Raw genomic sequence first — 16,061 nt, 5'->3', positions numbered from 1 at the left:
CACTTCAAAGTGGTTTTAGTTAAAGACTAAAGTTTATAAAACCTTTACCTTATTCTCAGAAATATAAAAATAAAATGCATATGGATTCCCTAATGCAATGCATCTACTACTATTAGGTCTATTGTCATATTCTTTTCACTTTTCGTAATTAACCATTTATTCGTCAAACCAATGAGAAGTCTAACCAATATTGGAAAGACTGCCAACTTACTGGGAAGTCCAACCAACAGTAGGAGATTGTCTCACAAGACAAGGAGTTCACCCTATGCTAGATCTTGACCAGTGATAGAACCGCTTTCGCCTTCAATCACATTAACGAGAAGTCTAGTCAAATACTATATCCTATGTATACATCCCGATATGCAAGCATAATGGTACTGTTCACTTTAATTACGTATCCGTTCATTTCAAATACATTCATTCAATTTTTTTTTTTTTTTTTTGAAACGAGAATGAAAAGTTTGCATAATCGCTGCATATGCAATAGCACGTAACTTAATTATTTGCGATATGCTGCTATTTGCTTTTCTTAGTTTATTTTAGAGATGGTGATTGTATTTGTCAACATTAGATAGGTCATGAGAACTTTTTTTTTTTTTCAAAACGTACAGCAAGTATATATTAGAAGAAATTCATATATTTAAGAGCCGAAACATAAATAATGTACATGTCTATTGTACACATATATTGGAGAACTCAAAATATATATAACTGTGCGTAGGTCTCCTAATTAGCTTTCTAAATGTATTTAATTTACTCAAATAGGAGTTATTATGAGAAAATTATGATTAAAATAGTCACATCTATCCGTTATTATTTTTCTAAATATTTGAGCACATGATTATTCTACTTGATACAAACATTTTGAATATGAGGGCCTTAGAATTCTGCAAAATTTTATAACATAAAATTTGTACATCTTTATGTTAGCTTTGTAATAATTATTTATTTATTACGTTCCATATCATTTGTATCTTATGCTTGATCATATATAAAGTATGAATATTATTTATTCCAAGACTTCTAGAAAAATAAATTCAACATGTCGGAATATTACAACAATAAAAAAAATTAAAAAGTAAAAAAAAATTGCTGTATAAACCTATACTTCACAATCCTAAAAATCCAATTAACCAAATCAAATATGAAACTATTTTATTGTTCTTATCACAGATCGACCATGTAAATTATTTAATTAGAAATTGTTTTTAATAATTGAAATGCTAGTTGTTCTTGTGAGTTGGGATAGAGATGAGAACAACGAGAAAACATAGATTGAATTGAAGAAGAAAAAGGAGCGGAAAAATAAGGATTTGAGAGTGTCGTTTAATACTTTAAAATAAAAGAAAGGACAATTATGTCTTTTAATCTTAATCAGAGATAAGCTAAGATTTATTATAATTCAACGAGAGTTAATTTGAGATTACTTAGATGAGTAATATAAAAAAGTATAGTAAAACAGAAAAGATGGATAAAATTAAAGTCCTTAATTAAGAGATAACTAGAAGTTACACGAGTCGCTAAACAAATAAATCCGGTGCAATAATTTGGTTGTTATCATGAACAATGTTTTTAAATGTGGTTTTCATGCGGTATGTGAAAAATCCAGTGTAATTAACAAAATGCGGTCTATGCGGCCGCATATGCGTATGCGGTTCCGAACCGCATAGAAAATTAATATGCGGTTCCGCATATGCGGCCGCATATTCGGCCGCATATCGCATATGATCCGCATATGAACCGCATATACCGCATATGAGTTCATATGATCCGCATATGAACCGCATGTGATCCGCATATGATCTTGTTATTGTGTATTCTTATATATGTATGTTGTTTTTTATATTAGAGAATAATGGATATAAAATAGTTCTACAAACATGTGTATTATTATTCTTGTTATGAGATTATGCTTCCAAATATATATTTTAAAATAGTTCTACAAACATATGCAGCCGTATATCGTATATGCGATATGCGGTGACCTTCCACATACCGCATAGAAATCGCATTTTATAACACTGGAAAAACCATTACATACCGTGCGCATATACAATATGTAGCCGCATATGTAAATTTTCATATGAACTTATATATACATAACTTAAAATGAACGGTTTTGATAGACTGTTTGGACTTCTAAAATCACAAAACTAAATTGTTATAAGATGTAACTTACAAATGTTATAAGTGGATCACTCCTCTCTCTATATATATATTAGTAATTTACATATATATTCGTATGCGTTTTAAATGAACTTTAAAAAATTACAGAAAGTGACTAATGAATAAGTTGTGTTACCAAGATAGGGTCCAAAATTACAAAATTGCATTTGAGATTTTGGTGCGTTACAGCTCACTAAACTGATAATGTGGCATTAAAGTTTTTTTTAGTCTAGTGGTACAATGAAGATTCTCTAATCCCACAGCTCTAAAACAGCAAATGGAATCGTTTGAGAGCCTATAATAGGTGCTGAGAAGTGAGAACTAATGAAAAAAACATTTGACCGGACTAAGTCTGGATGAGTACTTCAAGTTGGATTTTGAATAGTAATGGATATCCGATTTGACGTGTTTGGTCAGATTGGATCCAATCTTTATTTAATAATTAATAAATTTTTTGAATGTATTGCATATGTATTATGTAGATTGAATAGCCATCTTTTTTGTGCGGCGAGCGTATTATGCAAATTGAATAGTCATTTCTTATGCGGTGTACATATGCAGATTGAAAAGCCATTTCTTATGCAGTGAGCATATATATTATACAGATTGAATAGCCATTTTTTATGTAGTTGCTCATCGCATATGTATATATGGCTGTATATGCAACTGTATAAACTGAATTTTATTGCACTAAGTATGATTTAGGATTCAAGAAAAATCGTTAATACCATATTACGGTAGGGGTGTCTAACACATTTTTATCTGTTTATTCGATTCATATCTTATTTAAAGACGGGTAAATGTAAGATTTTTTTTCCGTTAATTTATTGAGTACAGATAAAAATAAATATTTTTTTTATCATAACAGATAAAATTATGTATAAATACCATTTCTTATATGTTATTCGATCCATAATATAATTTTTTAAAGAGGAGGGTTCAAATGCCTCCATGTTTTTGTGCCTCCATCATGCCTCCATCTCTTTCCATCATTTTCAAATTTCAAACAGTCGATCCAAACCGCTCAACCTAACCTCCATACTAAAATATGTTTGGAGACCAAATTTTATATTTTTAGGAATTTTTTTACTATTTTTTTAGATAGGTACAAAAATATTGTTTTTAGATGGTTCAGATTTACTGATTTTGTACCTATCTAAAAAAATAGTAAAAAAATTCCTAAAAATATAAAATTTGGTCTCCAAACATATTTTAGTATGGATGTTAGGTTGAGCGGTTCGGATTGACTGTTTGAAATTTGAAAATGATGGAGAGAGATGGAGGCATGATGGAGGCACAAAAACATGGAGGCATTTGAACCCTCCTCTTTTTTAAAATAAAATTATACATAGATATATATTTGTATAGATGTGATACCTGATAATACTGATACGATAAAATTTTGTATTTCACTAAATTTTCATAATACAAATTAGTTGTATTCATTATTATTTTTTCTTTTCTTTTTTGTTGTTTAAAAAGTATTTTATTGAGATCACAAATCGATATGTCAATTGTACTATTTTATCTGTTTACCTGGCTCATATGGTATTAAAAAAGACAGACAAGAATAAAATATTTTTTTCGTTAATTTATGAGTATATGTAAAGATAATTTTATTTCTGTTATGATAATGGATACGAGTATGATAATACTTTTATCCGATCAGTATTGTACCCGTTGACACCCTTATATAACGCCTTTGCAGCTCCTTGTGTACGTGTGTTTAAGCACCAAATTTTAATTGAAAGCTTCTATAATTTATAATTAATTATATAAAAAAATAAATATGTTGTCCGTACAGTGCAAAGTTATTTTAAACGACAAAACCCTAAAATAAACCGATTTTTTTTTAAAATACCCAAAAAAAATGATTTTATTAAAAATAACCAGTTTTCAACTGAAATTTTAAAAATACCCCCCTCACATAAAAAATCTGCGCTCCATAATTTTTATTCCCGCCCGCATTAAAAATCTGCGCTCCGGCCTTTAAATTACAGATCCGCTGCACGGATCTTGAAGCAATTGCGCGGCCCGGAATTATTCCTTGAAAGCGCACAAAATATTTGCGCCTCGGATTAAATATTCTGGCCCGCATAAATTTTATGCGCTCTGACCTTTAAATTTTGTGCATGTCTGAGAGGTACTTGGACTAAATCAATCCAATGGATTGATCACAGTAACTTTTGAATTTTGTATTTGTTAGTGTGGTCATGATAAAATAAATTTGTAAAACTAAACTACTAATTTGGTTCCACCTCCCTAGCTAGAACATAACCAATGGTTTGGTTTCATTTTTTTTCAAGGAAAAACACAATTAATTTCTTTTTCAATGACTTGATTATTTATTTTCTAAGAGAAAAAAAATCTCGTGAACTTTTGCATACAGAAATCATTCGTAATTAAAAAAAATGTCCATGTATTTCTCAGTTTTGCAATTAAGGCCCTCTATTGTTGAAATAAACTAAGGATGTTACTGATACAGTTGAGAATAAGAAATTTGCTTCAATAATGTATTTATTGTGAGATGATGACACAATAGAAATGCCTCAGTTTTTAAGCAGATATGATTCAGATGTAATTTATGATTAATAATTTCCTCAAGATTGTATAACACACGGCTGATAACATGTCTTACTTTTTCTTGAACAAGACACGTTAAAAAATATTATTAAATAGTATAAGCTTGAAAAAGAGAATGAGAACCACATCTAATGTAGCGACTAAAATAATATATCTTGTGAGATATTGTCAGGTCCCAGCTGCGCACGGGTCAATTCTGACCCGGTTAGAAGTCGCGAAGGAGAAGACAAAGAAATGTCACAATCAGAAGCTGATTTGGGGATGATTCAATCCAATTTTGACTCAATCAAACGACAAGAAAGAGAAGAAAGGAAAAGGGGCAGAACAGGCAAAGCGGAAGCAACAAAACATAGCTCAACCCAAAGCATAATAAAACATAACGAAAACGAACTACACTAGAACAAAAACTGTAAAACTAAAACTATAAATAGCTAAACTGAAACTAAAACTATAAATATGATAAAACATAACATAGCTAAACTAAATTAAAACTATAAATAAATAAACTCTATCTCAATCGAAATCCGAATGGCTAAATCGGCAAGGTGGTCTATTTTCTCTACTGAAATTCCTTTCACGCCAGGGAGCCCACTGTAGTTCTGATAAGCCGAAATTGTATCTATTGAAACCTAGGGTTTGTTATGTAAATTAAGCCAAGTTTTGATTAAATTAGGTTTGATTAGGTTAGAAATGTCCAAACGTTCAAGTTACTTCCCTAGTTATGTTTATTTTGCAAGTAATCAAGTGCTTGGAGCTTAACGGAGCAAAACGGGTGATCTGTAGCAAGTCAACACAAAATTTGGAGCATCTTTCACATTTATTGCGGACCGAAATGAAGTTATTGCGGGCCGCAACATTATCAGACAGAGCCAGCTTCCAGACATCATTTTCTGAACTTTTATTGCGGCCCGCAAGGACCTCTATTGCGGCCCACAATGACCTCTCCAGATTTTTCTCCGCAGTCTGTTAACTGCCTCCATTCATTGCGGCCCGCAATGAATGTATTACGGCCCGCAATTAGGTCGGTTCAGAGCCCGAATTTGCTATTTTTAGTTAGTTATTTCTAGGTTTTACAAGGGGTTATAAAAAAGGGGACCTGTAGAACAGATTAAGTACGGTTTTTAGAGAGAATTTCTGGTTATTAAACAAGGAAAAGCAAGAAGAGAGAAGAAGGAAAAAGAGATCATTGATCAATCGGTTTTATTATTTTCTTTCCTTTGGAACTCTATTACTCTTTTTGATTTCATTTGTATCTTAGCCATGACTGGCTAAGGGCTTTTCTAGGGTTGATTAGGGTTGTACTTGAAACTTTTGTTATGATTTAGTTGGTTTTATTTTATATATTCTTGTTCTTTGTTATGATTTATTCTTTATTTTAATTGATTGTGAGGACTTAATCGAAATTGCATGAAACCCTAGGATTTGGTATTTACAATTGAGAAATTGAATATTAGGTCCAGACCATAAGGAATAGGATATTTGATAGGCTAAGTACCGAGAGGTGATGCTTGTCTTATACGGGCTTTACCTAATAGTTTAGAAAATTGTGCCAAGTACCGAGAGGTGAAAGATAGTTTTCTAGATCAATTAGGACAGTAAAGAACTTAATGACTTTAGATTAGAGTAGCCAAGTACCGAGAGGTGACGTTTATTCTAATTTAAAGATGGTATTAATATAGAGATATCACTTTGTACCTACAATACTCAACTGTGCCTTCATAAATATAAGAACAAAATTTACAAACCAATTAGTCGTAACACTAGTGGATAGGAACCCTAAGAAACCCTAATTTCTCATTCTTGTTAAAAACCTAATTTTGCTTTAAAGATTTTAGTTTAATTTAGTTCGATCACTATCAAACAAACCACTTGAACAAACACAAAACCTTTTTATTTCGCTTTTACTAAATTAAATTGTTAGGTTAGAGTTAATATTCCAACTTGTCCCTGTGGAGACGATCCCTAACTACTACTTGACAAGGTTGTACACTTGCAACTGAATTGAGTATCAACTAGGATTTATTACTTGTATTGTAATAATCACATCAAGTTTTTGGCGCCGTTGCCGGGGACAACGGTGAATATTATTTCAGACCTAAGTAATTTAGTTAGTAATTGTTTAATTCCCTTTTTGCTTTCTTTTTCTCTCATTTTTTTTAGGTTGAAATCTGGCAGAGGAACCTCCAACCCCGAACGTCACAGATTTGGTTGAGTGGTTTTCTAGGCGAGGGTCAACCCATCTCTTCTACCAGAGAAGGAACAAACACCCAACAAGGGGACCTTTCTTACACTTAAATCCACGCCAGTTAGACATGTCGACCGGAAATGAAGATATTCGATTTGAAAACCTTCAGAGAGAAAGGGATAGGATGGCCAATGAACTTCAACGTTTGCGGGCAGCCGCTCTCGAAAGAGAAAACAATGAAGTAGCCGATGCCAACCGCCCTTTGAGAGACTTTACAGCACCTAGGGCTGAGGAAATTCACCTTGGCTATACGGCACCTACTATCAATGCTGAAGAATACCAAATTCCGCCTGCATGGGTTAGCATGGTGCAACGTAATCTGTTCCACGGTCTGCCTCACGAAGATGCGACACAACACTTAGCTAATTTTAAAGAAATCTGCAGTACAATTAAGGTACAAACTGTTTCACCTGAAGATCTCAAAGTTATGGCTTTCACTTTTTCTCTTACAGATAAGGCTAAAGGTCGGATAAGGGGACAACGGCCCGAGAACATGAATACTTGGCCTAAGGTGGCAAATGCTTTCCTCAACAAGTTTTTTCCACCATCCAAAACAAACTCCTTGCGCCATCAAATCCACAATTTCCGACAGAAAGGAGATGAAACCATGAGCGAGGCGTGGGAAAGATTTCAAGAACTGCAGAGGTGTTGTCCTCATCATGGTATCGAGGGGTGGAATTTATTGCAAATCTTCTACAATAGCCTCATGCCACAAGACAAAGGTATGTTAGACGCAGCTGCTGGAGGTAGTCTCATGAATAAAGGGGCTATGGACGGATACAAGTTGGTGGACGACATGGCTCTCAACCAAAGCCAATGGCACAACCCTAGGGAGACACCTATGATCTTGCAGCGGGGAATGAAAGAGGTGAATTCGAACCCAAACTTGGCTGCAGAAATTATCGCTTTGAATCGCAAAATTGATCAACTGAGCCTAAATTCGGTAAACAATTCTTCTCCTCTTCCTTATTCAATTTGTGGTAATACCGATCATCTAGCAATTAATTGTGGTGTAAGTAATAGGGGTAGTTTTGAGGAAGTTAATGCAATTAACCAAGGTAATTTTACACCAAATAACAATCCTTATTCCAATACTTATAACCCCGGTTGGAGAAATCACCCAAACTTTTCGTGGAGACAAAATGACCAAAATACCCAAGGTAACCAAAATAACCAAGGTAACTCAAACTTTAATAGACCAAATCAAGGTTATGGTAACCAAGGGTATGGTTCTAATGCACAACCAAAATCCAATCTTGAATTGATGATGGAAGCTTTCATGACAAGTCAAAACCAAAAGTTTGATGAATTAACCAAAAAGGTAGATATGTTGGCAACCCAAAATAAAATGCTTGAAAACCAAGTTGCACAACAAGCATCTTCATCCTTCCGACAACAAGGCACACTACCGGGCAAGCCGGACATCAACCCTAGGGAGTACGCGAATGCAATAACCCTGAGGAGCGGCACGGAATATCAAGGACCAAAGATGTTAGAGACACAACCGCCTTCGGCTCGCCTCAATGCAAACACACCGGCATCGGATCTATCTTAAGAACCGGGTAACTCCAACCCGGCCAAGGCAAAATCTATTGGAACTCCTAAGTATATTCCTCCACTCAGGTTTGTACCCTTTCCTCAAAGGTTAGTGAAGAATAAACTGGACCAACAAGAAATTTTGACCAAAAAGCGCACAATGGAGGAAAGTGACATGTGATATTAGATGAAAAATGTAGCGCAATCTTTTCTACCGATTTACCTCCTAAAATGAAAGATCCGGGTAGTTTCTCGATATCTTGCTCTATAGACACAACTAGGATTGAAAATGCAATGTGTGATTTAGGGGCAAGTGTCAGTCTCATGCCTAAATCGGTTTATGACAAACTTGAGTCGGGTAATTTAGAACCAACCAATATGACACTAACTCTTACTGACGGGACGACACGATCTCCACTTGGTATCTTGAAAAATGTGGTTGTCAAAATTGGTAAGATTAAAATTCCTGTCGATTTTGTTGTCATTGAAACGGATGATCATTCGGCCGTTCTCTTAGGTCGACCTATCTTAGCAACGGCAGGTGCAAACATCAAAGTCAAAGAGGGGAGCTTTCTTTCTCCGTTGGGAAGAAGAAAGAAACATTTTATTTTCATAAGCCATTGATACCTCCTAACAAAAATTCAGTTTGCATTATAGAAATTTCACAGGTTAATAGAGAATTTGTGCAAAAGGAGTCGGTGGAAACATCTAAAACCGACAAATCTCGAGAAAATCGACACAAAATGGAGCAATGGGGAGGCCGCCCTCCCAATCCTCCACGAAAGCATTAAGGCGCACCACCACCACCTTCCGCCAATAGAGTAGTCCATGTTTCTTCTTATTTACTTTTGTTTATTTTTACGCATTGGGGACAATACTTAATTTAAGCTTGGGGGATGTGAAGAAATTGTATCTTTGCATGCATGTTTTCAAAATTGTTTTCAAAATTTTTAGGATTTATAACCTTGTTTTTTACTTGACCATGAATAGGATTTGTGATTTTAAACTTAATTGCTTGAAATTGCGAATTTGTCAAGATGTTTTACGAGGTTATGAAAAATAGAGTCTTGCATAATTGGACTTAATTGTTTGAAAATGCATAAAGTATAAAATCATGTTTTTTTTGTGTTAAAAGTTGGCAAAAATAAAACCCTTGATAAATTTGAGTGATTGTCAAAAATATTAGAAATTTTGATACAAATTTTAACGAGTTTTTAGGAATACCTTTGGAATAATTTGAAATAACCACATACTTTGACGAAAAACTTTGTGGAAATAAAGGTTTAAGAAATTGGAAATTTAGGGATTTAAATTTATTTTTTTTGAAAATGCAACTTGTTTGTGAAAAACGAATTTAGAAAGATCGGGATATCCATAGGTATGAATTAATGCCTAAGGATGTGTGTATTCATGATATTTTTGCAAAAATATTGAAAAATAGTCAAGTTGAAAATTTTCAAGAAAGACTTTGTTTGCTTATGTTACGGCGACATGACGTACATATAGCAATGAGTCATAGACACTTTGCTCCGCTAGTTTGCCCGATAAAGTGATCGAGTTTGGACTAACCCTGTGAGTTCGTGTCATGGAAGAGTTGAACCAAGAGCATGCGAATGCACTTTTGAATTAAAACGGTTAGGTATGGATTAGCTACCTATAACTAGCCTGTTTTGTTCTAAGGATAAAGATTTACAGTGTCATAAAATAAAACCAACAAAAGAAAAATAAAATTTTGCATATATCAACACACGAAGTCCGCGACTTTCTAACCTAAGTTTGATTCAAGCTTGGGGGATTTTTAAAAAGAATTTTCGCAAATAAGAATGCATTTTTTGTAACAAATTCAGATATCCGAAATTTACAAATTCTAAACCTTTAAGGAAATAAAAGTTAGAGTAATTGAATTGTGGGGTGAAGCATGATTAGCCAAGGGTTGTACTTTAAATTTGTACAAAATTTACATTGAGATTTTTAAATTTTGGCAAGATCATACAAATTTTTCGATTGAAGAATGTATATTTGATATGAGGTTAAAATAGAGATCGAATTGTAGTCCAAGTTTAGACTTGCTTGGGACAAGCAAGGACTAGGCTTGGGGGAATTTGATAAGTCGAAATTGTATCTATTGAAACCTAGAGTTTGTTATGTAAATTAAGCCAAGTTTTGATTAAATTAGGTTTGATTATGTTAGAAATGTCCAAAAGTTCAAGTTAGTTCCCTAGTTATGTTTATTTTGCAGGTAATCAAGTGCTTGGAGCTTAACGGAGCAAAACAAGTGATCTGTAGCAACTAAACACGAAATTTGGAGCATCTTTCACATTTATTGCGGACCGAAATGAAGTTATTGCGGGCCGCAACATTATCAGACAGAGCCAGCTTCCAGACAGCATTTTCTGAACTTTTATTGCGGCCCGCAAGGACCTTTATTGCGGCCCGCAATGACCTCTCCAGATTTTTCTGCGCAGTCTGTTAACTGCCTCCATTCATTGCGGCCCGCAATTAGATCGGTTCAGAGCCCGAATTTGCTATTTTTAGTTAGTTATTTCTAGGTTTTACAAGGGGTTATAAAAAAGGGGACCTGTAGAACAGATTAAGTACGGTTTTTAGAGAGAATTTCTGGTTATTAAACAAGGAAAAGCAAGAAGAGAGAAGAAGGAAAAAGAGATCATTGATCAATCGGTTTTATTATTTTCTTTCCTTTGGAACTCTATTACTCTTTTTGATTTCATTTGTATCTTAGCCATGACTGGCTAAGGGCTTTTCTAGGGTTGATTAGGGTTGTACTTGAAACTTTTGTTATGATTTAGTTGGTTTTATTTTATATATTATTGTTCTTTGTTATGATCTATTCTTTATTTTAATTGATTGTGAGGACTTAATCGAAATTGCATGAAATCCTAGGATTTGGTATTTACAATTGAGAAATTGAATATTAGGTCCAGACCATAAGGAATAGGGTATTTGATAGGCTAAGTACCGAGAGGTGATGCTTGTCTTATACGGGCTTTACCTAATAGTTTAGAAAATTGTGCCAAGTACCGAGAGGTGAAAGATAGTTTTCTAGATCAATTAGGACAGTAAAGAACTTAATGACTTTAGATTAGAGTAGCCAAGTACCGAGAGGTGACGTTTATTCTAATTTAAAGATGGTATTAATATAGAGATATCACTTTGTACCTACAATACCCAACTGTGCCTTCATAAATATAAGAACAAAATTTACAAACCAATTAGTCGTAACACTAGTGGATAGGAATCCTAAGAAGCCCTAATTTCTCATTCTTGTTAAAAACCTAATTTTGCTTTAAAGATTTTAGTTTAATTTAGTTCGATCACTATCAAACAAACCACTTGAACAAACACAAAACCTTTTTATTTCGCTTTTACTAAATTAAATTGTTAGGTTAGAGTTAATATTCCAACTTATCCCTGTGGAGACGATCCCTAACTACTACTTGACAAGGTTGTACACTTGCAACCGAATTGAGTATCAACTAGGATTTATTACTTGTATTGTAATAATCACATCAAGTTCGCCATCCTGTGCTCTGAGAGCTGGTGTAACTTGCTCCACATGCTCGGCTCGTGCGCTCATCGTGAGTGCTACACTCCATGGATCTGTGGGCTCGGCCGCGTAGGTAGCTGGCGGTGGCAGTGGGGTATGGAATAGGGAATCCACAAGCTGGGACGCATAATCCGGCTGAGTCCCGCTACCATAGGCCTCGCAATCGTGAGTGCTCGGTGGATACGGCTAACGCGGAGGCGGAGAGGCGGCATATATTTTAATCCGGGCGCATAAAATTTACAAGTCGGAGTGCATAAAATTTATGCGGGCTAGAATATTTAATCCGAAGCGCATATATTTTATGCGCTTCCAAAGAATAATTCTAGGCCGCGCAATTACTTCAAGATCCGTGCATCGAATCTGTAATTTAAAGGTCGGAGCGCAGATTTTTTATGCGGGCGGGAATAAAAATTCCAGAGCTCAGATTTTTTATGCGGGGGGTATTTTTAAAATTTCAGTTGAAAACTGGTTATTTTTAATAAAATCATTTTTTTTGGTATTTTTAAAAAAATTGGAAAATAAATGATTGATTAATTCTGAACGACATCGCTATATCACGTCATATGTTGATAATGATGAGATTAACTGAGCAAAAAGAAATTTGAATAATAGTAAAAATAAATCCTCCCTAGTTAATACATTGATACAATTAAACTGTTTGAGATTTCTTTTTTTTAAAAAAAGGTAAGTAATTAAGGAGTATATCTTGGTCGACTCAATTATATCCAGAGTAATATTCGGTCTATTCGGCAGAATATTCAGTTGAATATTCATATTTGCTGGTTACAATCTGGTTTAGAGTATGTTATTGGCTTAAAGTATATTAACAGTGATAAAAAAATACCGGTTTAGAGTATATTAACAATGGTTTATATCACATATTACCGGTTTAGAGTATATAAACAATGATAATAATAACGGTTTGGAATATATTAACAGTGGTTTATATATACCACATATTATCGCATACATGTTTATATATATATATGAATTCATATTTAAAATCTGCATATATAAGTTTGCGAAAAAATTCCGCATATGCGGTGGCTTTCCGCATACCGCATATAAACCGAATATTAAACCACTGATTATATCTGATACACACTATTTCCCAATTAAAAAAAATTAAAAAAAAAAGGAAGAGAGCGAAAAAACGAAGACATTATGTGATATATCCAATATTTATGGGATGCAATTTCCTGCAATTAATACATAGTTTATCTAAATGTAAACACATATGCAGGCATAACAAATCAAAACTGAAGAAATATAGACCAATCATTAAAATGACAGCCTCGTCAGATTAACTGCTCATCAAAATCTTCAAAATGGAATTTACTATAATTGGTGAAAGAATGACAACTGAAGCTTCACAATTTTGTAAGGCTAGATTTGAAGATACTGTTTCCTTAACCATCAACACATGATTATCCAACAATAGATATTGCATACCCATCATCTTACTTAATTAAACCTCACTTATAAAAGCAGTGCACAAATTCCTTTTCTGTTCATCCGCATCATAATCTTCCCCCCATTTTTTTCCTTCCTCGGTTCATACCTACATGCCATTGTAACCTATACTAAAAGTTATATCATTAATCCATACAATGGCAGGAGGTGTAATCGTTAACACATCTGGAGGGAAGGAATACCCTGGAAATGTGACTCTCTATGTCATTTTTGCCAGTGTGGTGGCGGCATTTGGAGGACTCATCTTCGGTTATGATATCGGTATATCTGGTATGTGATTAATCTAAACTCTCAATCAATCTTTCGTGAATTATAACATGCCTGAATAGTTTAACATTACTAATTCATTTACCCAATACATGAATTGTCTTGTAGGTGGTGTGACATCCATGGACTCTTTCTTGTCAAGATTCTTCCCCTCCGTCTACCACAAGGAGAAGTTGGATGCAAGCACAAACCAATACTGCAAATTCGACAGTGAACTGTTGACTCTCTTCACTTCATCTTTGTATGTGGCAGCATTGATTGCCTCATTCTTTGCAGGTACTGTCACGAGGGTCTTTGGCCGTAAGTGGTCCATGTTTGGTGGAGGTATTGTTTTCCTTATTGGTGCAGTACTCAACGGCATTGCTACAAATGTATCCATGCTCATCATTGGCCGAATTCTTCTAGGTATTGGTGTAGGATTTGCCAACCAGGTATATTTATGTACAATTTATTTTTGCTAGTCTCTTTCATTCTAGTTGTAATTTTCACTACATAATTATATATCTAACAAAGCTACATGTATAATATTTACTTTCCTTTTGACTGTAGTCTGTCCCTGTATACCTTTCGGAGATGGCACCTGCAAGACTCAGAGGAATGCTCAACATATTGTTTCAACTTATGATCACAATTGGCATCCTTATTGCAAATTTCATCAATTATGGAACTTCAAAGATAGTTGGGGGTTGGGGCTGGCGCATAAGCTTGGGTCTCGCAGGTGTGCCGGCTCTTATGATCACTCTTGGAGCCCTTTTCCTGCCAGACACACCCAACTCCCTTATTGAGCGTGGACACCCCGATGAGGCTAAGGAGATGCTCAGGAAAATTCGTGGCACCGAAGACATCATGGCAGAGTATGAGGACCTTATTGTGGCTAGCGAGGAGTCTAAGCTCGTTACTCACCCATGGAGGAACATCCTTGAGAGGAGGAATCGGGCCCCACTCACGATGTCAATATGCATACCGTTCTTCCAGCAACTCACTGGCATTAATGTCATCATGTTTTATGCCCCCGTCCTTTTCAAGACCATTGGTTTTGGCGATGATGCATCCCTCATGTCTGCTGTTATCACTGGCCTCGTCAATGTGCTTGCTACTGTTGTGTCGTTAGTTTTGGTTGATAGATTGGGTCGCAGGTTTCTGTTCCTCCAGGGTGGTAGCCAAATGCTTGTTTGCCAGGTATGATCAAATTAGGATCAGTTAAGTTACCAGCATTTATTAGCTATACATGAGGGTATTTAGCTTCTTACGATGGTACAATTTAACATTGATTTCGTTGCAATCACATGTATCTTTGCTTGCAGGTTATAGTTGGCACTCTCATTGCATCTGTGTTTGGAACTACTGGTGAAGGTGAGATGGACAAGACCAAGGCCTATTTGATAGTGTTTTTCGTCTGTCTTTATGTTGCTGGCTTTGCGTGGTCATGGGGCCCACTAGGATGGTTGGTGCCCAGTGAGATTTTCCCTCTGGAAATCCGATCAGCCGGCCAAAGTATGAATGTGTCAGTGAACATGCTCTTCACCTTCTTCATAGGCCAATTGTTCCTGAAGATGCTCTGTGTAATGAAGTTCGGTCTCTTTTTCTTCTTTGCCGGATGGGTCGTTATCATGACTATGTTTATCTATATCTTCCTCCCTGAAACAAAAGGTGTACCCATTGAGGAGATGAACCTTGTTTGGAAACAACACTGGTTTTGGGGCAAGTTCATCTCTGACCAGGATGCCCACGTCGAAAGGAAGTCTAGTGCTTGATTTGTTTTTTCTCAGTTTATCGCCAAGTGTCTTAATTTGGGTTAAGAGAGTATTTTTATGAACTTTGTTTGTATTTTTCCTTTTATTATTGATGTGTTGTTCATTTGCACAATAATTAATTGTTGAATCTAATAAGAAAGGAGTTTAAAATGTTGTTCACCGCTATATGTAGAATTGGTATTCTTCCATCTTCATTCTCCCTAGAAAGTATATGGGACTCATAAGCACCATCTAACTCAAGAACTATTGTGCAGAATATAACTAAGAAATCAATAAGCATAATATATTTACATGACTGAATGTTGCTTGACATGAATTAAACATGGCAGAATCTAACATGAACATGTATAAGATACTAACTTTTCTGACGAAAACCATAATTCCGGCTTGAACTCAAATCCGAATTTAAACTCGAAGTCATACTCAAATTCGGGTTCATACTCACTTTGAGAAGTGTGCAACTGTTATTAAG

General features: G+C 35.0%; 1 protein-coding gene and 1 non-coding gene across 2 annotated transcripts; one reads left to right on the top strand and one right to left on the bottom strand.

The window, feature by feature from the left end:
* Nucleotides 1-7,549: 7,549 nt before the first annotated feature.
* LOC144570806 (small nucleolar RNA R71) lies at nt 7,550-7,660 on the bottom strand. The gene has a single exon (XR_013517030.1). It is a non-coding gene; the product is annotated as a small nucleolar RNA R71 (small nucleolar RNA).
* A 5,958-nt stretch (nt 7,661-13,618) lies between these two features.
* On the top strand, nt 13,619-15,651 carry LOC144569078 (sugar transport protein MST6-like). The gene is made up of 4 exons (XM_078319261.1): nt 13,619-13,838; nt 13,944-14,266; nt 14,385-15,014; nt 15,140-15,651. Exons 1-4 carry the CDS (start codon nt 13,706-13,708, stop codon nt 15,587-15,589), a joined length of 1,536 nt encoding a protein of 511 aa, XP_078175387.1. The 5' UTR covers nt 13,619-13,705; the 3' UTR covers nt 15,590-15,651.
* The last annotated feature ends 410 nt before the right edge of the window (nt 15,652-16,061 follow it).

Source organism: Carex rostrata, chromosome 18, assembly GCF_964058835.1.
Source record: "Carex rostrata chromosome 18, lpCarRost1.2, whole genome shotgun sequence".
Taxonomy (NCBI): domain Eukaryota; kingdom Viridiplantae; phylum Streptophyta; class Magnoliopsida; order Poales; family Cyperaceae; genus Carex; species Carex rostrata.
The sequence above is the reverse complement of the archived record's forward strand: the minus strand, read 5'-3'. Positions and strand labels throughout refer to the sequence as shown.